At 43.5% G+C, this 26,076-nt stretch overlaps 1 protein-coding gene across 1 annotated transcript in view; it reads right to left on the bottom strand.

Moving 5' to 3' along the window:
* ARHGAP35 (Rho GTPase activating protein 35) overlaps positions 1-26,076 on the bottom strand; it is a 146,457-nt gene that overhangs the window by 72,174 nt on the left and 48,207 nt on the right. The window contains exon 2 of the mRNA XM_025366325.1: positions 11,021-14,889. Coding sequence (XP_025222110.1) covers positions 11,021-14,701 — 3,681 coding nt within the window. The 5' untranslated portion in view covers positions 14,702-14,889. The remainder of the gene's footprint in view (positions 1-11,020; positions 14,890-26,076) is intronic.

Raw genomic sequence — 26,076 nt, 5'->3', positions numbered from 1 at the left:
TGGAACTCTTGCAAAATGAATTCTAAACCTTCCTAGTAAGAAAATCAGAGTTTGGGGTGCATGCCAAGAGCTGGGCCAGATTGCTGACAGAACCAACACTTCAGGCATCTGAAGGGTTACTGGACATATTTCTGATGGAAGTGGCATTCTCCTGACCGGTCTGCCAGATATCTCATGACCCCAGTCAGACGTGTGTCACTCTTTAGGGAGTTATTGGGTGCACTTTCAGCAGCAGGTCCTTGAAAAGGAGAAAGTGACAATACCTAACATCCACCTTCTTGGAGGCACTTACCTATTAGCAGGCCGAACTGAAAAAAGCATCTGGCCAGAGAAAGTCAATCCCTGAGAACAATCTCCACGTGTGTGCCTCTAAGTTTATTTATTTATTTATTAATTTTTATTGAAATGGAGTCTCACTCTGTTGCCCAAGTTGGAGTGCAGTCGTGGTTCACTGCAACCTCCGCCTCCCCAGAACAAGCCATTCTCCTGCCTCAGCCTCCTGAGTAGCTGCGATTACAGGCGTGAGCCACCATGCCCAGCAAGTTTTTGTATTTTTAGTAAAGACGGGGTTTCACCATGTTGGCCAGGCTGTTCTTGAACTCCTGACTTCCAGTGATCCACCTGCCTTGGCCTCCCAAAGTGCTGGGATTATAGGTGTGAGCCGCCATGACCGGCCACCTCTAAGTTTAGAGTCCACCTGGGTCAAAATGGAAGAGAGATTCCTTAGGAGTGGCTGGGCATGGTGGTAGTTGCTCTGCATACTTATTTAAAACCTCACGACCACTCTGCAAGGTAAGGGTCATTTAGACCCATTTTACAGTTGAGAAAACAGAGACTCATGGAGATTCAGAGCCAGCACTTAGTGTGCTGTGATCTTTGAACGTCAAAGTTCCATGCTCTTTCCCCTGCATGATCTATCTCCTCCAAGATGAAATGCCACTGCCATACACAAAGGACTGGGCCAGCCTGAAACACTTTAACCTTGGCCTTTTAGATCGATTAAAAAAATGAACAACATAGTCCATTGCTTTGTACCTCATAGTTTGCTTAAAAACACACCTGATTTTTGGTCTTGATACTAACCACAGCAAAGTTTATAAATAATAGTTTATGCCTGTGGTGCACTGGGGAGAAATGGTGCCTGGAAACTACCTCTGGTCTCTCGGCTTTTCAGACACAAGGGCATAAAGAGGAAACTCCCGACTATGGCAGAGCAGGAAGCTGCATCTGTCACTGCCTCTGCTCCCCACTCGGCTGTAAGCCCAGTCCACAGACCCTGTCCAAGTCCACTGGGGCAAGAAAAAGAGTAGAATGGAAGCCAAGGGATAGGTAAGAGCCAGAAGAAGAAGGGCCTTCTATCAGCTGGGAAGATGGTTGGGTTCCAGGGCCTGACGTGCAGTGGGCACTCAATATATTTGCTGAACAAAAACAGTTTCCAATAATGTACTGGGCCAATGTTCCTTTCTATTTTCTCAAATTTAGCTGAGACGCGAACTATCTCTATGGTACAGATTCTCTTTTCTCCTTACACCGTGCTGCCACACTAGCGTGTGAGGAGGTGAGGCTTAGAAGGCCTTGTTCATACTTTGGCAGTACTATATCACAAGCCTTTTAAAAACTGCCAGATGAAGTCCTAATTCCTTCTGTAGGCACTGAATAAGGTATGGTTATTTATGTACACATACAACAAATATTCTACTGGGCTAAGTTCCTAGAAGGCAAGAGTCTTTTTTTTTTTTTTTTTAATGAATTTATGAATTACCCAAGGCCACATAACAAACTAGCAGCAGAGCTAATACTAGGACCAAAGTCGTCTCCCGCCCTCAATGAACTTCTATCTATTTGGTAACAGAAGACATATCCACAATAAACAAAGCTGATCTAGGTACCACAGGAGCAAGTACCAGCTATGTGACAATGGAAAAAGGTAAGAACATTCTATCTTCTGTGGGAACAGCAGGGAGGGCTACTTACTGACCCTACACTGTCAACTTCAAATATTCTCTTTTGGTCTCCATAAACAACCTTATATATGTAAAGTTACTTATCTAGATTTTAGAGTCAGAAAATATGGTCACTAGAGTTGTACTATCGAGTATAGCCTTTTAAACCTTTTAAATGCCTGGTAACATATCTATTAAAGGAAATACAAAACAGAACCCAGCCTGTTGGATTCACTGCCTTTCTTTGGTCTTTTTTTTTTAAGTGCCTAGACAACAGTCCTAGAGATTTTGATTTAATTGGAGTGGAAGCAGGGTGGGGTGGTGGGGAACCAGGCATCAGTATTGGGTTTTCTGGTGGGTTTTTTGAGACAGCGTGTCACTGTGTTGCCCAGGCTGGAGTGCAGTGGTGTAATCACGGCTTACTGCAGCCTCGACCTCGCTGGGCTCAGGTGAATCTCCCACCTCAGCCTCCCAACTAGCTGGGACTACAGGCGTGTGCCACTACACCCAGATAATTTTTTGTAGAGACAGGGTTTTCCCATGTTGCCCAAGCTAGTTTCAAACACCTGGGCTCAAGCAATCTGCCAAACTCGGCCTCCCAAAGTATTGGGATTACAGGTGTGAGCCACCACGTCTGGCCTTTTTTAAAAACAGTTAACACCAGCCAGGTACAGTGACTCATGCCTGTAATCCCAACACTTTGGGAAGCCCAGGTGGGAGGACTGCTTAAGGCCAAGAGTTTTGAGACCAGCCCGGAACATAGTGAGACCCAAACTTTAAAAAAATTTTTTTTTTTTTTTTTTGAGACGGAGTTTCGCTCTTGTTGCCCAGGCTGGAGTGCAATGGTGCGATCTCAGTTCACTGTAAACTCCACCTCCCAGGTTCAAGTGATTCTTCTGCCTCAGCCTCCTGAGTAGCTGGGATTACAGGCATGTGCCACCAAGCCTGGCTAATTTTGTACTTTCAGTAGAGATGGTGTTTCTCCATGTTTGTCAGGCTGGTCTCGAACTCCCAACCTCAGGTGATCTGCCCACCTCGACCTCCCAAAGTGCTGGGATTACAGGTGTGAGCCACCGCACCCGGCATTAATGTTTTATGTTAAAAAAAAAATGAGTAACAGGGTAACACCATATACGGAATGCAGTCTGGAACAGGGACAGTGCCATCTGAATAAGGATGAGAGTGAAATCAATACACAGAGCCCCAGAGGGTCACACTCATGGCTTGCCAAGTTGTGTGGTGGCACACTGTGGACTAACTGTAACCAGTAGAGTCTTAGAAAATCGGAAAGATTCCGTAAGTGGCATTACTACAGCTGTTCCCTAAACCACTTTCTTGCATTCAATATACAACATCATGCCTTTCTGATTGGCAATTATTCTCTTCTATTTCCAAAAGAGTTCCAAAAGGACCAAAAGGACCTTTTCAATTAAGTTATTTGTTTATGCTCCAAATGTATTCTTGGTTAACCGGTGCTCCCCCTTCTGGCTCTGAAAAATTCCACGCCCAAGTTTAAAAGAAAACCTGAAGGCAGATGTATTCTTGCTGATAAAATCTATTATTAAAGCACAAATGCAGGCCGGGCGCGGTGGCTCAAGCCTGTAATCCCAGCACTTTGGGAGGCCGAGACGGGCGGATCACGAGGTCAGGAGATCGAGACCATCCTGGCTAACACGGTGAAACCCCGTCTCTACTAAAAAATACAAAAACTAGCCGGGCGAAGTGGCGGGCGCCTGTGGTCCCAGCTACTCGGGAGGCTGAGGCAGGGGAATGGCGTGAACCCGGGAGGCGGAGCTTGCAGTGAGCTGAGATCCGGCCACCGCACTCCAGCCTGGGCGACAGAGCCAGACTCAGTCTCAAAAAAAAAAAAATAAATAAATAAAGCACAAATGCTTAGATATGGTCTCCTTCAAGCTGGCAGTTAATACTATGACTCAGTCACTCACCATCGTGGAGCATCTTTATTTAGGGATGAACAGGAAGGACCACAAAGTCCTGGCCTTCCTGCCATCCCTAATCCTCTTAAATAATGGGAAAAGAAATGGAGGCATGTCATCCTATTGCAGGAGCTAACTAAATCCAAACCATAGCCTTTTTTTTTTTTTTTTTTGAGACAGTCTCCCTCTATTGCCCAGGCTGGAGTGCAGTGGCATGATCCCGGCTCACTGCAACCTCCGCCTCCTGGGTTCACTTGATTCTCCTGCCTCAGCCTCCTGAGTAGCTGGGATCATAGGCATCCGCCACCACACCTGGCTAATTTTTGTATTTTTTTGTAGAGACAGGGTTTTGCCATGTTGGCCAGGCTGGTCTCGAACTCCTGACCTCAAGTGACGTGCCTGCCTCAGCCTCCCAAAGTGTTGGGATTACAGGTGTGACCCACTGCACCCAGCCCAGACCATAGCTTTTTGCTCTATAAAGGCATAAAGTCTGGCAACCGTGGGTCCACCCCTGAGAAGACAGCTCATGGCCAGTGTGATTGGGAGCCAGTGAGGAGGGCCCACTAGTTCCAGGTACATTTTCATGAACACTTGCCTGAAGTTCAACACACACTGAATTTGGACTTTTCAGTGCTATGAGTCAGTTTTTATCGCTTGCCTCAAATGCTGTAAAAATCCATTTGGAAGGCCTTTGCCTTATAAGCAAAGGTGATTCCCAACTAGAGCTGGAATAATTTGAGTCCCTACAAAGGTATTTCAGTATCACCAGGTGGTGGAGGAGACCAAGTTGGCTCAGTGAGGCATCAACACAATTCCCAGTTCTTTTAAAAAGAGATTTGGGTTGCCTATCGTCATTTTTTTTTTTTTTTAAGAACAGGTGTGCTGTAAGCTAAGGCAGATAGTTAAAGATAGTCTATTTTTATCACCAAAAACACACTACAGAAGTTCTTCAGGCTTAAAATAAACTGAGAATCGAGTGACACCAGTGAGAAACAACTTCTCAAAGTTCCAGTTGCTATTTCAATGTCTCCATGCCTTTTTTGTCCTCTACTCAACTAGGCTTTGAAGCTAGAAACAAACAGCACCGTGCTGTTCTGGGGGGCAGTGAGGAGAAATGGATTTTTTCAGATAATCAAAGATCTTTTGTTGGAATGAACAAATCAACTGGACTGATTGAGTGGTCTAAATATAGGCACCTGACTGTTGAATATTAGCAACTTTTCTGCAGACTGGATGATGAAAATCACAGGAAGTGGAAGTCAGAACACCAGGGTTCAGAATCTCAGCTCTTCCACTCAGTGGCTACATTTACTTGGACAAGGTTTAACCTCTCTGAGCCTTAGTTACCTCACCTCAAAATCAAGGAGGAAAAACATCACCTCATTAAGACTGGGAGGAGGAATAAATAAAAAATTCATGTGAAAATGCCTGATACGTACCTGACACACAGCAGGTATTCAATAAATGCACAAAAACACAAAACTCTTCACGTGGTAGCCACAGCCCTCTATCGTTTGGCCTGGGTCCCCCTCAACTCTCCAGAACAGCCACGCTAAGCTTCTTTCAACTCTTTGAACACATCAAGTTCTTTCAGCTCCACGAAGCTTCCATCCTCACTGACTTTGTCTGCCTCACGCTTCAAAAGTCTCAGCCTTAAATATCATTTCCTTGGGGAGCTTTCCTGACACCGCAGTTTAGGTTAAACTTCCTTGTTACACAATTCCTTAGTATCCCGTACCTTCCCTTTGGTAATATTCAAAACGCATGCAAGTACATGTTTAAAACCCAACATCCCCAAGACTGTAAGCTGGATTAACATCACTGCCACACCTAGGACACCCAGCACAATGTTGGGCATAAAACATGTGCTCACTAAATGCCCACGCACCGAATTGCATGTCTCCTTCCTGAAAGAATGACTGAACTTGTGCTCTGGAGAAAAAAGTACCTCGTTTAAAAGACAAAATTTTTTCAGGAAACAGAAAATCCAAGGTCAAGTCAGTGTGCCCACCCCATTTTTAAAACCAAGGTGTGTATTTGGTCTCAAAGCTCATTGAGTAGGACTAACCATTCCTGAAGCACACACTGGGAGTCTTTCCTAGGTAGGTTACAAAGAGCTCATACTTCATCGCATTCAGCTTGTCTGTCAAAATGCAACATCCCTCCCAGGGGAGCAAGCAGTCCAATTCCCCAGCTGGTTTTTATTCACACTAGAAACTTTAACTCCATTCTAGGCCTCACAAAATGAGAGCTGTGTCCACACAAAGCCACAACAACCAGCCAATTCACTGAATCCAATGAAATAAGCCAATTCACCAGGGGAGGACACAAACTGTCAAACTGGTTACTTGGTGCCTTATAGACCAAACAATGCATGATTGAATTGGTTAGCTTTTCAATAGGTTGTCTTGTCATGTGGTTGCTGCAGTGAGTGAAAGATTTTCTTTATCATTCTGTTTTGTCTTTTTTTTTTTTTTTTTAGCACCAAAATAAGAACACATCAGATAGAAGGGTAAATAGCCAATAATGTCTTCTCTTTAAATCCACGGTCAAACACACCAAATGCAGCCATTTCAGCATGACCAAAAGGCGTACTTTGTGGAACAAGGCTCCCCAGCCTGTTTTTTGGCTTTAAAATAAGACCCTGCCGATCCTGATCTCGTCTTTGCAAACGCATGGCACTGGGAGACAGAGACCATGTGCAACAACAACTCTTTACAGACAAAGCCACTATTCATGGACCCTACTGAAGTGCAATCGTAGATTTTCAATTTCATTCAGCTGAGTGCGGAAGGCTCCCACTATGAGGGTGGGTTGCTAAATTGTTCAGCTGGGAAAAGCACCCAGAATGAGAGTCAGCTTTACAGTCTGCACTTTCATGAGGAGAAATGAAAGCGATTCCCTCACTCCAACTGCAGTTTTACAGTAAAGACCTAATCTAGCAAATCAGCCAAGGGCACTGAGTGATTTTTTTCTGTATCACATTGGTACCCAGAGCATAGCTTTTTTTTTTTTTTGTTAGGGCGGTTGCTAGGGTAAGTACCAAGAAAGCAGCTCAGTAATTCATGGAGTTAAAACTTCCACAAGAGGGGATGGATAATGTTGGTCCCTCAAGCCCTCAGCTAGACCAGACAAGTTTTCTCCTTTCTCAGAATACAATATGCATATTTCTACCTTCAAGTCCTTCCTTACCTCACATGACTGCTTTAGTTCCACTCATTCTCTGGGGTCTAGTTAAATGAAGACAGCTGACATTTATCCAGCATGCACTACGCCCAGTGTTCATTTCTCACAACCTGATCAGGAAGGTGCTCCCTCTTTTGCAAAAAGAACGTGGAGAGGGCCGGGCGCGGTGGCTCAAGCCTGTAATCCCAGCACTTTGGGAGGCCGAGACGGGTGGATCACGAGGTCAGGAGATCGAGACCATCCTGGCGAACACTGTGAAACCCCATCTCTACTAAAAAATACAAAAAACTAGCCGGGCGAGGTGGCGGGCGCCTGTAGTCCCAGCTACTCGGGAGGCTGAGGCAGATGAATGGCGTAAACCTGGGAGGCGGAGCTTGCAGTGAGCTGCTGAGATCCGGCCACTGCACTCCGCCCGGGCTACAGAGCGAGACTCCGTCTCAAAAAAAAAAAAAAAAAAAAAAAAAAAAAGAATGTGGAGAGGTGACTCACGTGCTCAAAGTCCAAGTAAGGAAGTGAAGGAGCTGGAGTTGACTGTGTTGACTGTAGCCCAGATTCCCAGAGCTTTAGCTCCTAATCACTACACCCTACTCTAACATAACTATCCCGACATGTCTACACAGAGCCTTCCCTGGGCAGGCCACCTATTTTCAGTGGCTGTGTAGGTCTTGCTGCCTCAACTGGGTACTAAGGTCTGGGCAAGAAGGGTCTGTGCCATTTCCCCATGGTGCCTGGCACACAGGAGGTACTGAGTGTATTTTCCATTACCAACTGAAATCCTAGTGCCTGGCTGCCCCCTCCCTTCAAATAAATATTGTATTGCTTTGTCATGCCAATAAAAATCAAAGGCCAAATCCCCCACATAGGGGTTGTTTTGGCCTTCTCTGCCCTGACGGTATCTTGCTTTTCCAGTAAAACAAGTGCCAGTCTATGTTCTGAACTGCAGCAATTTTAATAGGAGGTTTGCTCTAGCGGCAAAGGATTTGCTCATCTCTGCACTGGGACAATAAAGCAACTACCCTCATTTCGAAGCACCATTTTCCAAGGCAGGAAAAGAAAATTTCACCTTCTAGTCACTCTTTCCAAAGGATACTCCATAACTGACTTCTGGCACGCTATTGCTCTTGGGCCAGAAGTATCATTTTTATTTGACTTGAAGAGGTGTGGCCCACATAGCTAAAGATAGACCGGAAGCTGTCCACTTCTTGCACGCTGACCCAACAACCCGGGGAAGGAAGTCTCAGGTTAGGAAGTGCTCATTACCAGCATGAACACAGCTATCTCAGAGGCGCACTGTGACCAGTTGTTTTCTGCTCAGCCTCCACTACAGTGTGTGTTCTTTAAAGCCTGGCTTGCATGGGAATGTGTTTTTAAAGCATCATTTTCAGTAAATATTAAAAATGTAGGTAGAAGTCAGAACATAGTTATAATTCAGTATGCTATTATGCCACCTTCCTAATTTCCAGGTGTGCAGACACCCCCACAAATTAGAAGACTGTCAGCATTTTTAAGCTGTTCTGGCAACAGTCTTCATTGGGAGAGGAGGAGGAAGAGAAGAAATGTTCAAAATGTTTGGATTCCAGTATCATTAAATAGGTGAGCTCTCGGAAAATACTGGAGGCAAGTCAGGCTGTTTTCTGGCTTCCTAACTAAGCAATGCTTTCCACAGGTTGGCCTCCTACCAACCTTTGGAGGAGAAAACACTGGAGGCAGATGAAGGACTCCACGTAGAAAAGCCAGGCAAAGGAAAATCAAACAGGAGGATGCCTATGGCATTTATTAATGGTCAGCACAGGTGGGGAGGGGAACCGAACCACTCTGCCCTTTCTCACACAGCACAGGTGAGAAAACTCTGGAAGCTCCTGGACAGCAGTAATGCAGGAACACTCTCTACTATGTGATGTAGCACAAAGGGGATGCAATTTCCTTGGGAGGGTGATGGCACCCTGTTCCCCCATCTCTCGGGGCCCGCAGGGCTGCCAAACTGGCCTCTGTATTATATTTTACAAAGAGTTGTCAGGATTGTCAGCTCTCAAGACAGCCTGGATTCTAGAACCTTCTGATTTGGTAGGATTTGTAATAATAAAAGTTTCTGGCAATCTTTCTTTCCAAAGGTCCCTGCAATACTTTTGGACAAGTAATTCTGTTCTCTGTTCTTTCATGGGAGGGAGAGTAGCGAAAGCTTTAACATGAAGAAATCCTTCTATATATCATAATCTGCTGGTCAAGGATTATTATATAACACAGTTCTGTTGTGGTATCTCACCAAAATGTCTTTTTCTGAAAAAATAAAGAGTATATATATATATATATATATATATATATATATACACACACACACACACATATTGTTTTTTCTTTTTTCTTTCTTTCTTTTTTTTTTTTTTTTTTTTGAGACAGAGTCTCCCTCTGTTGCCCAGGCTGGAATACAGTCGCATGATCTTGGCTCACTGCAACCTCTGCCTCCTAGGTTCACACGATTCTCCTGCCTCAGCCTCCTGAGTAGCTGGGACTACAAGTGCCTGCCACCATGCCCGGCTAATTTTTGTACTTTTTTAGTACAGGGTTTCACCACGTTGGCCAGGCTGGTCTCACTCCTGACCTCAAGAGATCCACCTGCCTCGGCCTCCAAAAGTGCTGGGATTACAGGCGTGAGCCACCGTGCTGCGTCTGGCCTATAGAGTCTTATTTCAGTATTTCTAAATCAGCCTTGGCATTTGGGGGTGGGGAGGAAGAGTATTTCTCCCTACTCCAAATGGAAAAAAAAAAAAAAGTTGAGAAACGCTTTTTCTTTCTCAAAGCCTAAACCGAAGGGGACAAAGTACTGCTTACAGCTCTCTGCCCTGCAGACTACAAACTACAATTCTAGCAGGATAAGAGACCATCTGCAGCCAGGCGCAGTGGCTCATGCCTGTAGTCCCAGCACTTTGGGAGGCCAAGGCGGGAGAATCATGAGGTCAGGAGATGGAGACCATCCTGGCTAACACGGTGAAACCCTGTCTCTACTAAAAAATAAAATAAAATAAAAAAATTAGCTGGGCATGGTGGTGGGCGCCTGTAATCCCAGCTACTCAGGAGGCTGAGGCAGGAGAATGGCGTGAACCCAGAAGGTGGAGCTTGCAGTGAGCGGAGATCGCACCACTGCACTCCAGTCTGGGTGACTAAGCGAGACTCCATCCCCCCCCCCAAAAAAAAAAAAAAAAGAGAGAGAGACTTCATTTGATCCTGCCTCTACATATGACGAGTAGGCTCAATGTTTATAACGTATACAGTTAACTTTTTCTTTTCCCTCACTGCCCTATTTGTGATCCCTAAATAAAATCTGAGTTTCTAACTGATAGCAGCAGCAACTCCCCTGAAGATAAAATAATAGAGCCGGATGGTATTCCAATTTAACAAATACAGGACAGGTTTATAACTCTCAGTGGCAAGATTCTCTTTTTTCATTTATATACTCAAAGACTCGTCACTGATGTGTGTGTGCAAATCATCATCCAATTTTTCACTCAAATGCAGCAACCTTTACAAATCAGCAAGGGAGGAAAGGGTCATTTAAGAGATGTGCGGATGAAATGTCGTTTAGCAGTGACAGATTGCGGCAAGCAGTTTTGAGTTCCGGTGTTTTAGTGAAGGGAGAGCAGAGAGCAAGTGTATTGTCACTGTGCTTGGCCACTTGTCAAGGCGCTGACAAGTTCTGCATTATCTCCTCATTTTGCTAATTAATTAACTATTGTTTTAGGCAACAACAACTCAGACTATCTATCCAAAGTCCTAACTACTTGAGAGCTGCCAATAGTAGTAGTAGTTAATTGAGGCACTGCTTTTTATGCTAAGTCAAACACACACAGAGGGCAGTTTTTTTTACCAGAATAGGTTGTCCTTGAAAAATCATCATCTATCAACCCTCACCAAGACACTGTACAAAACACTATGACTAATCCTAAACTGGTGTCTTACCTTAGTGTTCCTCCTTAGGCTGCGAAGAATATTCCTCCTCCGTGGGTCTTCGTCTGTTTCGTATGGAATGACGGCATTGTCCCCTTTATAACCCTGGGATGCCTGATCCTCCTCTTTCTTCCGGATGGGCCCCAGCTCATCATCGCTCCCCACGCTGAAGCTGGTTCGGTAACTAGCAAATCGCCCCAGCCGGGTGCATCTCGTCCTGTACAGCACTGGCTTGCTCACGATGGAAACCTTGCGCCCTCGCTCTAGAGAGCTGGTGTCCATTTCACTGTCAGAACCATTCCCGCTGCCGTTGGACTGGGCTTTGTTGATATTCCGAATGGTGATGATTTTGCCTTGGGTGCTGTCATGGGGCACGGAGTATATGTTTTCTTCTTCATTCCTTGGCTTCACCACAGCATCCATGGGTTCAGCATAGTCAGAAGGATCAAACCCATCCTGAGGCAGCCAGGGGCTAGAAGACACAGACTTCCTCTGTCCATCCCTATGGCCTTGGTCTAAATAAGATAAATCCCCCTTTGTAATTTCAAAATGGACAGGAGGCTTTGGTTTGACTGGTGGAGGTACTTTGTTGTTCAGTTTACTCTCAAAATTGCTCATAATAAAAGACAGCCCATCATTTCCCTCCAGTTCCATAGAGAGTTTAGAATGGTCTTTGGACAGAGAAGGCAGTGATGTGTCTTCTCGAAACAGGCTGTAAGATGGCTCAATATCTTCTTCTGAATCCTGCAGGTTTGAGTTGCAGAGCGGTGATCCTGCCCGGGGGGAGTTAAACACCTCTTCGGTGGTGCTACAGGCCTCGGCAGCATTATCGTACATATGAGTAGCCTCGATTATGTTCTTTTTTTCCACCACATCTTTAAAAAACGGGTGAAAGATCTCAAGTTTATGCTGGGGTTGGCTACAGGGGATGCTTGTGAACCTTCCGTCAATTTCTTGAGCAATCTCCTCCCCCTCAGTCAGCTGTTCCCGACTTAAGTCATTGTCCAGGACATCTACAGCGCCATCAGTGAGTGCTACGAGCTGAATAGGGATAATATCCTGCACTTCACAAAGAAAGGCACGTAACATAGCCAAAGAGGCCTTACGTTTGGCTGAATAAAAAACAATGTACCCATGAACCAACCGGCTCTTTCTGATGCTAAAGGAGGAATGGTATGAAAGAATGGACAGTTCAATCCGCTTCTTGTGCAGTCCGATTGGTAGTTCAAGTAAAACAGAACTGTTGCTTCCACAATGGGAAGATTTACAGGTTTGGGACTGAAGGACAGGAAAAAGTATGTCATCTGCACTAAAAGGATCTCCACACATCAGACACATAACAATTCGCAGATCAACATCAGCCAAATCTTTGATGCTAGCAGTAGAACTCACCAGGTTTAAGTTACGCTTAGAGTCCAGGAGTCCCTTCAAAACTTGACTGATTTGCTTTTCATTAATGTTGCGTCCGTAACCAATGCCAGCAGAAGCAGGGTCGAGAAAGACACACTGAAGTTTGCTAGCAATTTGCTGACCTTGCTGTATTAAGCTATGCAGAGTCTCTCCACTGGTGTCTCCTCTCTTGTTAACCAAAATTAATGTAAGGGGGAGATGGACTAAATGATTATCCCGCCGGCCAAGCGTGGACTCTCTACTCTTCTCTATACTTTCCACGACATAGGATAGCGATTCCTTTGAATTGTAAAGGCAAAGACAGCCGTGGGGCTGAAATGTTGGTGTCTGGAAAGAGTTCACAGGAAGCCTGACATTCCCCTCTATTGGCCTCAGGGAAAGCTCATACATTTTACCATCTATCACATACTTGTCATCATTTGTACAAAGAGCTCGAATCTCATTGGCCAACTCTCGGGCAAGGCCGTCTTTGCCCAATATAACCAAGTTGATTCTATCAATGTTAGGGTCAGAGAGTGAATTTTTCTGATTCCGGTCAGACGGCCGGATAAACCGAGAACTAATCAAGTGCTCAATCTTAGCGTCCACACAAGTTGGGCAGCTGGGGCATGTCTCCTTTGTTGGGTGGTACACAAAATGAATGTGTTTCAGAATAAGGGCATCACGCTCTGCTTGGAGCTTTTGTAATGCTTTAAATCGCTGTTCCTCTCCCAGAACATCCTGAATAACACCCATCTTCTCCTTGCTGGGCTTAGCATCCAGCTCCAGTTCATAAAACAATTCTGAATATTCTAAAAGCAACTCCTGAAATTCTTCCTTTGCTTTATCTATAATTTGCTTTTGGTGTTTGCCGTAAATATCCATGTATACAGATTCTTCCAGCCACTGGTAGAAATCTTCATTCATAATAAAACTACGGGCCTCTTCCCAAGGCTTTCCGGGAGTTATGAAAGGAGAGGTCTCCAGGTTTTCTTTAAACGCCCTTCGCATCTCAACTCTTTTCCTCTCATTCCTCAGCTTCTCTAAGTGGGCCTCGTACAGCTGCTCTGCAGGGACAGTATCCATTAAATCAAAGGGAATCCGTTCGTTTTCCATGTTGTCAATGTGGTTGGTGGCATCCCATGGTGTCTCTTCAAGCACAACAAACCACTTCAAGAATTCTGACTTGGTTTCTAAGAGCTTTTTGGCTTTTATGCAGCTTAGGTGGTCTATTTCATCTAGATTAGGTATAAGAGCTTCAAAAGCTAATGGCAGGGCTGCCAGGTATAGCTTTCTCCTACGCTCGATATGCTCATGCTTGAGGCGGTGGATGTGCTGTAGAAACAGCTTCTTGGCTTTCTGAGTCCCTTCCAGGTAGACATAGTCCTGGTATTCTGGAGATGCCTGCATCTTTCGGCTGACACTCAGCCAGTTCTCATTGTGGTTTTTCACAATGCGACTCACCAGCCACTCATACTTGTCTTTCGCTGTAGCTATCTGCTGACTCTGCTGCTTGAGAGCTTCAAAATAAGGAATGATTTTTGTCTTTCCCCGACTTTTATCAATGAGTTGCACTAAGGTGCTGAAAGCCAAGTCCACGTTTACATTGGATCTCGCTGAGGTCTCCACAACCTGGAGGTTCTTTTTGCTTAAGGCAAAAGTATGTGCATCTCTAATGTACCGCTCAACACCTTCGTCACACTTAGTCAGGACCACCACTATGGGCTTTTTTGTTTTTGCAAGCTGATTGTAGAGATTAGAGACAAACTTGAGCTGGTCATCAAAGTTCCTGTTCATGCCCCTGCTAACATCGATACCAAGAAGAAAACCATCAACCAGCAGCTTTCCATCTGGCATTTGTTTCTGCTCAAAGTCCTGCTCCAGCCCCAGCTGGTCAGTGCAAAAGTACATGAGTTTTTCAGCTGATGCAAGCTTGGTTGCAGCAGCTCTCTTGATATAGGGCTGCAGGGCCGTGCTTCGATGAGGTTGAAAAGTCTGATCATCAATAAATTCAGTCTGCTCCACAATGTGCATTTTACATTCCACACAATCCTCCAGGGAGCGGCTAACTTCTCCCCAGTAGAGAAAGTGGTCATTATTGACCACTCGCCCTCCAAAGTCACTGGTGCTGAGGACGGAGGTATGGTCCAAGTGAAACTCGTCAGCACTCGGGCGCACGAAGCGGTTGCACAAACAAGACTTTCCAATCCCACACTGGCCCTTTTCCTTCTCGGTCCCAGATAATCCCACCACACTGATGTTGTAGGTGGGAATTCGGACATCTTGCTTTCTTGCCATCATCATCGTCGACACATCCTGCCACGATCAGCCACTTCCAAGATCAGATTAGTGTTTCCAATGGATCAGATGGCTTCCTACATTATTAGTGGGGGTGGGCTGGACATGCAGCAAAAATGCCAGGTCCCATAGTGTTGTATACCAGTATGGTCACTGTTCACCACCTCTCATCGCCAAATAGCCAACATTTCTTCCTAGATGGGGAAAAAAAGAGAAAACCCATCAGCATCATAATTTTAGAACCAAATTTTAATCAATTAACTACAGTAAAAATTTTTTATTCAACAAATATTTAGTAAACATCTCATGTGTCAGGCCTTGTGCTGGGTGAAGATACAAGAGCAAATAAGACTCACATCTATGTGTCCTCAGAGAGGTACAATCTAGTCCAATGGAGGAAAACATAAGTAAGCAGTGTGCTAAGTGCTAAAACAAGGGTGTGAGGGCTCCCTGGAAAAAGGGCTGATTCCAGGGTTAGGGCAGGATAGGGACAAGATGAGCCTGGAACATCTTTTTATGCAAGAAAAAAAACGATGGAGCATCTCACAAGGACACAGAAGCCAGCCTGAAGGGGTTCCCACTGGCCAAGTCTGGGACAATTTGAGCACCAAAATATTAAGTATGGTAATGAATTATAAACCCATTGCAAAAAACGGGAACCTCCGCCGGGCACGGTAGCTCACACCTGTAATCCCAGAACTTTGGGAGGCCGAGGTGGGCAGATCACCTGAGGTCAGGAGTTCGAGACCAGCCTGGGCAACATGGTGAAACGCCATCTGTACTAAAAATACAAAAATTAGCCGGGTGTGGTGACATGTAACGGTAATCCCAGTTACTTGGGAGGCTGAGGCAGGAGAATCGCTTGAACCTGGGAGGCGGTGGTTGCGGTGAGCTGAGATCGCATTACCGCACTCTAGTCTGGGCAACAGAATGAGACTCTGTCTCAAAACAACAACAACAACAACAACAAAACACAGAAGCAACCCAAAGTATCCACCTACTCATGGACGGATAAGAAAATGTGATATATACATACAATATAATATTATTCAACCTTTATTTTTATTTTATTTTTTGAGACAAAGTCCTGCTCTGTAGCCCAGGCTGGAGTGCAGTGGTGCGATCTTGGCACAATGCAACCTCCGTCTCCCGGGTTCAAGCGATTCTCCTTCCTCAGCCTCCTGAGTAGCTGGGATTACAGGCATGTGCCACCATGCCCAGCTAACTTTTGTATTTTTAGTAGAGACGAGGTTTCATCATGTTGCCTGGGCTGGTCTCAAACTCCTAAACTCAGGCGATCTGCCTGCCTTGGCCTCCTAAAGTTCTGAGATTACAGGTGTGAGCCTTCATGCCTGGCCTATTCAGTCTTTAAAGGGAAGGAAATTCTGACAACATGGCTGAATCTTGAGGACACTGTGCTAAGTGAAATAAGCCAGTCACAAAAAGACAAATACTATATGATTCCACTTATATGCAGTACTTAAGAGTAGTCAAACTCATAGAGACAGAAAGTAGAACAGTGGTTGTCAGGGGCTGGGGAAAGTGGGAATGAAAAGTTACTGCTTAATGGGTACAGAGTTTCAGCTTTACGAGATGGAAAGAGTTACAGAAATAGTTGCATAACATTAAAGTATTTAATACCGCTGAACTGTATAGTTAAAAATGCAAGCTTTATGTTTTATATATTTTAACACAGTAAAAAAAAGATTGAAAAAAAAAAAAAAAAAGCGCCTGTAGTCCCAGCTACTCGGGAGGCTGAGGCCGGAGAATGGCGTAAACCCAGGAGGCGGAGCTTGCAGTGAGCTGAGATCCGGCCACTGCACTCCAGCCTGGGTGACAGAGCGAGACTCCGTCTCAAAAAAAAAAAAAAAAAGAAATGCAGGAAGGATAAAAACCCTCCCAAATGAAATATTTTATCAATGTAAATCTATAAAATCTATCATGTGAAAATACCTCCACTTTTAGGAAATTTACACCTTAGTATTTTGGAGGAAAGCACCATAATACATGTAACTGATCCCACTCCAAAAATTATGTATAAAGAGAGAGTAAGAATACAAATGGGGTGGTAAATTGTTAACAACACATGAATCTGGAAAAAAAAAAGATGAATCTGGGTAAAACATATAGGATATTCCTTTGTACTATTTTTATGTTTTCAATCAGTTCCAAATAAAATTAAGTGTGTAAATACGAGATGGTTTCCCTGACAAGAACGCAAGCTCTGTGAGGCCTGTCCCCTGTCTAGTTCTATTCTGTGTCATCAGCCTATACAGTGTTTGACACAAATATTTACTGAAAGAATCAATAACTGAATGACGATTCAGCATATAAAATGGTCCCCAAGCCCGCCTTTTAGATTCGGAAAAGCCTTTCTGTAGGAAGTTCCATCTCAGGTGAGACCTGAAGTATGAAGTGCATTTAAGACAGGACAATGTGCACAGACCCTTCCCTCCCTGAAAAAAAGCACAGCCAGTTGGGAGAACCAGCTGGAACAAAGTGTGTCGGGGGAAAGAATGGGTAAGATGCATTAGCAAGGAATCAGGGACTGGAACAAACCACTTTAAGAGTTTGGATTCCTTCCTGAAGGCTATAGGGGACCACAGAATGTGGCCAAAAAAATTGCACCTTAAAGGACCTAAAGTTTTAACAGCTTAAGTAACAAACTGTTATGGCTTACAGTCTTTACCAACTTTCCAGCTATGACAGTTGATGCTGCACTGCAGTTTACTTAGACACTCCAATACGACCGTGCAAGCACTGAACCTGCAGCCAAATGAACAGTCTCCCAAGACAATCACAAAGAGGAGAATCTGAAATGAACAGAGCAATTTTCTTCTGAATCTCATTTATGTCTGTAGAAACCTAGCCTTGCCATGACTTCAATACGTTTTTGTGCGCCTATCGCATAAGAAATGCCACTGGAAGTCAGACCACCATGCATTATTCTGACTGATACCAGGGAGCAATGAATGGGAGAGTGCAATTGTCCCCTGTGATGATAACCTCAAAAGGTCACAGCCCTTTTCCAAATATCCACAGCTTCCTTCTGATATCCCAGAAAGCCAAACCCTCTATGTAATGTGACTAGATGTAGTATGCAAAAACTGACCATTTTAAAAAGAAAAATCTCTATGACTGTAGGCAATTGTCTCCAGATAATGGCATGTTCCTAAAGATGCCATGTTCTAGAATTCAGCAGGAACAAGCAGGGTATCCATGGGAAAGAAAAACAAATCTTCCCCATCCTCTACTTTTCTAGGCAATTGCTTACATAAACAAAATTACAAGATGCTTATGCATTATCTAAAGCATGTTTACACACATCCTCTGAAATACCTAACAGGAAATATCTGTACAAAAATCAATTACTCTGTAATATGCACATATAATTTTGTTTCAATCCATGAAGACACTTAGGTTTAACAGAGCCTCAGACAGGAGTGCTGATGAAGGGTTAAGGAAGTCATGGGTCCTCATCTAACAGAGTCCTTCTCTATCAATTCCTGACCCCAGGGTCTGTCAGGTCTTAAGGTCACCAATCTTGAAATGCAACTTGGTAGCATCTGTCCTACTTAAAGTGCTGCATGCAACTGGCAAGTCATTCCTTGTCTGTGACTCAATTGTTCTCTGTAAAGTGGGTCTGACGTCTATCCCTTCACAGAAATCTGAAGGAAAAACGAAATAAAACAAAACACCAGCCTGCTCTCAAACCTCAAGAAATAAAGATACTGGCTCTATTTTGAAATGAACTAAAATGTATTATCCATTCAACACCTTGGGTTATACTTTTTAATGGCATACTTTCAGTTATTTGAAGGCTGCTAAAGAAAGCAACACTCAACTCTGAATAATGTAGAACTGATTATTTTATTTTATGAGATGGATTCTTGCTCTGTCACCCATGCTGGAGTGCAGTGATGTAATCATAGCTCACTACAGCCTCCACCTCCTGGGCTCAAGTGATCCTCCCACTTCAGCATCTCAAGTAGCTAGGACTACAAGTGCAAGCCATCATGCCTGGCTAATTTTTTATTATTATTATTATTGTTATTATTTAGAAATGGGGTCTTGCTATGTTGCCCAGGCTGGTCTCAAACTCCTGGCCTCAAGCAACCCTCTCACCTCAGCCTCCCAAAGTGCTGGGATCATAGGCATGAGCCACTGTGCCCAGTCACGACTGACATTTTTAAATCCAGAATGCTGCTGATCATTAAAATAGCTACAAAAAATGAAAATCAGCTGGCATGGAAGTGGTTAATTTTGGGACACCTGGTAACCTTCCACTTGTTAGAAACCTAATAAGTTTATTGGTGTAAGTATACTCTTCTTAGCTTTGATGTCTGGATAATGCAGTTTTACTAGTTCCTCAATTGGACTGAATTACACAGTAAACAAAGACTGTTATAAATCTAAAAACGTCTCAAACACTCAATTTAAAGGAAATAACTTTAAGTGCTTGGTCACAAATACATTCAACTTTTCTAAGAGGTGGGTAAAAAAAAATTAGCTGAGTCACTAAATTTAATGATCTGAAGGCCACAAAGAAAAAGAAAGTAGGAGACAGGGCATATCCAAGACTTCACAATGTCTAATTTAGAGTTTAAATCTGATGGGAGCCAGTGTTCTCAGCGGGCAACTAAGATACACAACAGAATCTGAATGTCCATTCTAATAATTTTCCAATGCTAATCCTTTTTAAATGGAAGAGTTAAAACAGAGGGGAAAAAAAGGATCCTTTAAAAATGGTAACTACTTTCATCTTTGAGCTTTATAGAGAGATTTACATTAGAAAAATAGAAACACAGGACTTCATAGTTTCCCATTTTATGCCATGAGTCAACTACTTCAGAGAGGAAAATACTTCAGAAGTATTTTGGTTTCTCAGTCACAAATACATGCTGTAATAAAACATAATGCAAATATCTATGTGCCTTCTTCAAACTGTCACCAAGCATCTAGAGTGGTTTGTGATTTGTTTAATCAAGACATAAGCTCCCCACCAGAGTGCCTCAACTGAAAGGTAGAAGGAGGGTGTTTTCTTTTTTAACACCTCTATGAAACACCCAGGGCAAGAAGTGGTAACATTTCCAAGATAGCACACATTTTTGTAGGACCTAGAAATGCCATCGTGATCCCAGATTTACTATGACTGGGAAAGTTCATACTGTCAACAGCTCTATCGGCATATGCCTGGAAGTGTGTGTATCACCCTTCCAACCCAGCAGGCTCATCCCTCTCTCCCCGAAGTAGACATTTGTGTGCTCCGTAATCTAGAATGCTCCCTAAGACACAAATCTTCCACCATTATCCATAATCAAAATTACCATCCCCACCTGAGAATATTCAACAACTTTTGAAACACATTGAGTTTCAAATAATCACATACAGAACACCACCAACTAATAACAGTATAAGGAAATAATTTCATACAGAACTACAAGCAAAGAAAGTAAAATACTTGTTATCACAATTTTCCTTAATCTCAATAGCGGAAAGAAACGGAAATATACATCGTAACGGAAAGCAAAAAAGCATTCTCTAAACCTCCAAAAACCTCGTATTTCTCAACATCTTACATTTCTACGTCTTCAAACCTATGAATTCCCATTACCAGCTGGTTAAAATGTTTGCATTTGGTAGATACTTGAAAAGACTCAGTTGTGGGTTGGGAGAGGTGGAACAAGAACTGTATCTATGTAGGAAGCACTTTCCATGTCAGGTAGGCATGGAAGTTTTCCAGAGGAATGTATTAATACTTACCAAATAGGCCAGGAAGGATGGGATATAAAAGTTTCAACAAGAAGAGAACACAGCCAGGCGCGGTGGCTCACACCTGTAATCCCAGCACTTTAGGAGTCCAAGCAGGCAGATCATGAGGTCAGGAGATTGAGACCATCCTGGCCAACACGATGAAACCCTGTCTCTACTAAAAAAAATACAAAAAATTAGCCAGATGTGGTGGCGGGAGCCTGTAGTCCCAGCTACTCGGGAGGCTGAGGCAGGAGAATGGCGTGAACCCGGGAGGCGGAGCTTGCAGTGAGCCGAGATTGTGCCACTGCACTCTAGCCTGAGCAACAGAGTGAGACTCTGTCTCGAAAAATAAATAAATAAATAAATAAATAAAAGAAGACAACACTGACTGGGCGTGGCGGCTCATGCCTGTAATCCCAGCACTTTGGGAGGCCAAGGCAGGTGGATCACCTGAGGTCAGGAGTTCGAGACCAGCCTGGTCAACATGGTAAAACTCCGTCTCTACTGAAAATACAAAAATTAGCCAGGTATGGTTGTGGGCGCCAGTAATCCTAGCTACTTGGGAGGCTGAGACAGGAGAATCGCTTGAACCCTAGAAGCGGAGGTTGCAGTGAGCCGAGATCGTGCCACTGAGCTCCAGCCTGGGCAACACGAGTGAAATTCCATCTCAAAAAAAAAAAGAGAAGGGAATACTATTCTCTGGCTTATTAAGCCACTGAATTTAAGCGAAACATTTTCTTAAAACCCAATGCTTCCATTTTCATATTAATAAATGTTAAAGTAAACTTCTTTAGGGTTTTTGTTTGTTTTTCCTTTTGAATAAAGATAAATTAGAGAAGAAAAGTTGGAAGTGGAGTCCAAGGTCCTTATTCATCCAATTCATTCATCTGTAAAATCCAGATGAATTTAGAGAGAACCTTAATTAGTAATATGCAAAAATGATGTGTTAGGGCATTTAGGTGTAAAAGGGAATTATAATCTTTTTGAATCTGAGTGAGATATAGAGGGCATTTTCATTTTCTATGTATGATTTGTCAGAATCTGAAGCAATACCCTTATTCTACTCATCTGTTTACCACATGAAGAGTATCTTACAGAAGGATTCCATCAAACTCAACAAGGACAACAGAATCTCTAAAGCTGAGTAAAAGAGAAACATCCCCATTTGATCTAGTTATACAGCAGCTAAATTCCCTCCTTCCTGCATATTTCAGAATGTTAATCATTTTTGTATTACCCTAATCTTTGAAATTAAGGACTGAACTGTCCATCACCCAAATCAAATGCATACTCACATAGCAAAGACAATGTGATGAAACAAAAAAGAACGGGTACTGTCTTTGCTGACAAGGATCTTATAATTTACTTGAAACACAATATTTACACTTAAAAAAATAGCCAAACCATAAGACAACAAATGATACAGACCATTTCCTGGGATCCAGAGAAAGAAAAATCATTCAATTTGGAGTAAGTGAGAAAGGCATCAGGCAGAAGTAAAATTTGAATTGGTCCTTAAAAGACTGGCAGAGTTTGGAGAGGTGACATAAAAGGCACGAATAATAGTGACTAAAATGGGAAAGCACTAAACGGGTTTTGGGACAGATTGACTGAAAAAGGGTTTCCAAGAATGGGAGACAGAAGATGAGATGGGCAGTCGGGGCTCAGATTACCAACAAGCTGTATGTTTACTCTGAGAATCAAATATGAAAATAATCGAGCGGGGCGCAGTGGCTCGCACCTGTAATCCCAGCACTTTGGAAGGCCAAAGTGGGAGGACTCCTTGAGCCCAGGAGTTCAAGACCAGTGAGAACCCTTCTCTACAAAAAATTTAGGCAGGGCACAGTGGCTCACACCTGTAATCCCTACACTTTGGGATACTGAGGTGGGTGGATCACATGAGCTCAGGAGTTCAAGACCAGCCTGGGCAACATGGCAAAACCCTTTCTCTACAAAAAAATACAAAAAATTAGCTGGGTGTGGTGATGCACACCTGTGGTCCCAGCTACTGGGGAGGTTGAAGTGGGAGGATCACTTGAGCCCAGCAGGCGGAGGTTGCAGTGAGCTGAGACTGCACCACTGCACTCCAGCCTGGGCAACAGAGTACAACCCTGTCTCAAAAATTTTAAAAATTGGCCAGGTGTGGTGGCTCACGCCTGTAATCCCAGCACTTTGGGAGGCCAAAGTGGGGGGATCACTTGAGGTCAGGAGTCTGAGACCAGCCTGGCCAACATGGTGAAACCCCATTTCTACTAAACAAACAAACAAAATTAGCTGGGTGAGGTGGTGCATGCATGTAATCCTAGCTACTCAGGAGGCTGAGGTGGGAGGATGGCTTGAACCTGGGAGGTAGAGGTTGCAGTGAGCCAAGATTGCACTACTGCACTTCAGCCTGCGCAGCAGAGTGAGACTCTGTCTCAAAAAAAAAAAAAAAAAAAAGAAAAAAAGAAAAAAAGAAAACAAAAAATTAACCAGGCATGGTGGCATGTGCCTGTGATCCCAGTTACTTGGAAGAGTGAGGCAGGAGGCTTGCTTGAGCCCAGAAGTTCGAGGTTACAGTGATCTATAATCACATCACTGCACTGTAGCCTGGGTGACAGGGTGACAGAGTTAGATACCATCTCAAAATAGTAATAATAATCTTTTACCCCATTGAGTTATTTATTGTTGGTACACTGCTACCTCAACTACTCACCCAACAAATTAACACAGTCTAAGGAGTTAATCATCTTACATAAACGAAAACTCCATTTGAATATAGCAATTATATGTCTACCTTTCAGTCCAATGCAAATTAAAATAACAACATTGAGCTGGGTGGTGGCTCATACCTGTAGTCCCAGCTACTTAGGGGGTTCAGGTGGGAAGATCACCTGAGCCCAGGAGTTCAAGGCTGCAGTGCACCATTATCACATCTATGAAAAGCCACTTCACTCTAGCCTGGGCAACACAGGACCTACTTCTAAAACACATAAAATAATAACATTGTGGGGATGGTATGCAAAACCAGGATTTGCAAAGGGAAAAAAGAAAGTGACATTTGCCCAGAACAGTGTTGGTGGGGTGGTTGTTCCCACTAGCATAGGCTGCATACACTTATACTTACCCCTACCCAATGTGAGAGGAAGATTTCCTCTTAGCCACGGAATCTCACTATATCCCTAGGGCTCTGGGTACAGGCAATCTCTAAAATGGGTCATGTGGATCTTTAGAAAGACTGATTTAAGTGTTTGCCTATCTGGGCTTGAAACACGTGGTCTCATGCAACAGATTCTTGGATATTGATTATGTGCATTCAGCTCTCACTATACCCTCTATAAATTCAATGTGCAGCACACTCCAGAAGACCGAAGGAAACCACAAAGGGATCAGTAGACTTTCAAGGGCTAGTAACTCACATGCCTGTTTTGAAAATAATCTGGCCTAAAGTTTTTTTGTTTTTGTTTTTTAAATATGGTCTCACTCTGTTCCCTAGGCTGGAGTGTGGTGGTGCAATCACAGCTCACTGAAGTCTCAACCTCCAGGGCTCAGGCGATTCTGCCACCTCAACCTCCCGAGTAGCTGGGACTACAAGTGCATGCCACCACGGCCGGCTAATTTTTTAAATTTTTTTGTAGAGACGGGGTCTCACTATGTTACCCAGGCTGGTCTTGAACTTCTGAGATCAAGCGATCCTCCCACCTCAGCCTCCCAAAGTGTTGGGATTACAGGCGTCAGCCACACCACTCTTGGCCCTAAAGTTAATTTTTAAAGAGTAGCTATGAAAGATTTTCTGACATTCCATTTATACTTTTTGCAAATGTCTCCCCCGCCCCTCTTGATTTGTCCTCCCCACCTTCATGCAATCCCTGCTTAAAGGTTCTTCGGATTCCAGGGTAGAAAAACAGAACTATGTTGCTACCTTACCGTCCTAGCCAGCCCATACTAAATACAGCAAGTAGCCCATTTTTCCCCTGCCACAGTTCTCACCCTTCCAGGCTTGCAGAACTCTACAGGCTGGTCCCAAAGAAACAGAATTTCTAAGCTATGTTATCCACAGGATGAAATCCAATTCCCCTGATGAATAAAGGGAGCCGCTTTTAGCCAAAGTACTTCCTTAAGCTTTATCCTCAGCAGCTTTCTACCAGGTAACTACGGAATTCTAATTAAGCTATCTGATCAAAGTATAAAGCAAATATAAACAAAGACAAAATCAAAGCTAAGAAGTCTTTCTCACTGATTTAGCATAATTTCTGAGTTTATATTAAGAAAAACAACAACAAAAACCAGGATTCCGATAAGCTGCAAAAATATTCTACGTCAAAGCGAATACAAAACCAAGGCAAATTCGAAATTGGAGGCACTCCAATAAGCCTAGGTATCACAGCATAATTACTATTACCACAGTGAGCCGAGATTCTTACCAAGTCAAAACACAAAAACACAGCCGAGTCTCACCTTTGAAATTTCCTGGCATTAAGACCAATTTTACACTGATTTTTGAAATGGTAAGTAAAACCTATAAAATTATTCCAGCAGTTGCTTCTAAGCAGTTCTAATCTATTAATTGTTTTAAACTCACTAGGAAAAAAGTTCTTTTTGAAAGAACATTCTCTATATAAATGTCCCTGATGCAAGAAGAGTGGAGGCTGCGTCCAGCCAAATGTGCCTCGCCAACAAAGGACAGTGCTGAAGAAACAGGCATTTCTGTCCATTGGGAAAAATGGGTCAGCTTATTTTCAAGTCCAACAGTAAGCCTTGCTATTCCCTGATGGCATGTTAGGATGACATGAGGATTTCAGCCCATTATTTCTAATTATTCTTCACTATTCATTTGCATTATTCTGTAAACTGCCAGTCCTAAAACAGGTTATCGCAAGTAATAAAAGTTATACCACATGTATACCCTTCTTTTAAAAAGGACGGTTGGCTTTTATTTTACCTAATGCACCTGTAGTGAAGCTAAGACCAAGCTAAGAAGCTAAGAAAAAAGGGCCGGGCACGGTGGCTCACGCCTGTAATCCCAGCACTTTGGGAGGCCAAGGCGGGTGGGTCACGAGGTCAGGAGATCAGGACCATCCTGGCTAACATGGTGAAACGCCATCTCTACTAAAAATACAAAAATTAGCCCGGCAAGGCGGTGGGGGCCTGTAGTCCCAGCTACTCGGGAGGCTGAGCCAGGAGAATGGTGTGAACCTGGGAGGCGGAGCTTGCAGTGAGCTGAGATCACGCCACTGCACTCCAGCCTGGGCGACAGAGGGAGACTCCCTCTCAAAAAAAAAAAAAAAAAAAAAGAAAAAGAAAGGAACAGAATTAATGGAACCAACATCTAAATCCAGCAAATTCTAGTAGGGAACAATTTGGATTTAGAGATTAAAGAACTACAGATTCACATTAGCAAAATAAATATCATCTTTCCATTTTCTGGCCTCCAAATTTACTTAAAATTTACTTACATGCTCGCCTTATTTCAAATGAAGTTAAAAACAGAGGTATGAGAGAAATGAAAAAATGAACAGTTACAAGGCAGAACATGAAGAGGGTCCTGGAATCAGCACATACTTGTGCCCTAGGGTCAATTAAACATACTCATCATATTTGAAAATCCGCTAAATTGAGGCTGTTTGTTCCTACCTTCTAGAGATGAA

This window comes from Theropithecus gelada, chromosome 19 (assembly GCF_003255815.1).
Source record: "Theropithecus gelada isolate Dixy chromosome 19, Tgel_1.0, whole genome shotgun sequence".
Taxonomy (NCBI): Eukaryota; Metazoa; Chordata; class Mammalia; order Primates; family Cercopithecidae; genus Theropithecus; species Theropithecus gelada.
The sequence above is the reverse complement of the archived record's forward strand: the minus strand, read 5'-3'. Positions and strand labels throughout refer to the sequence as shown.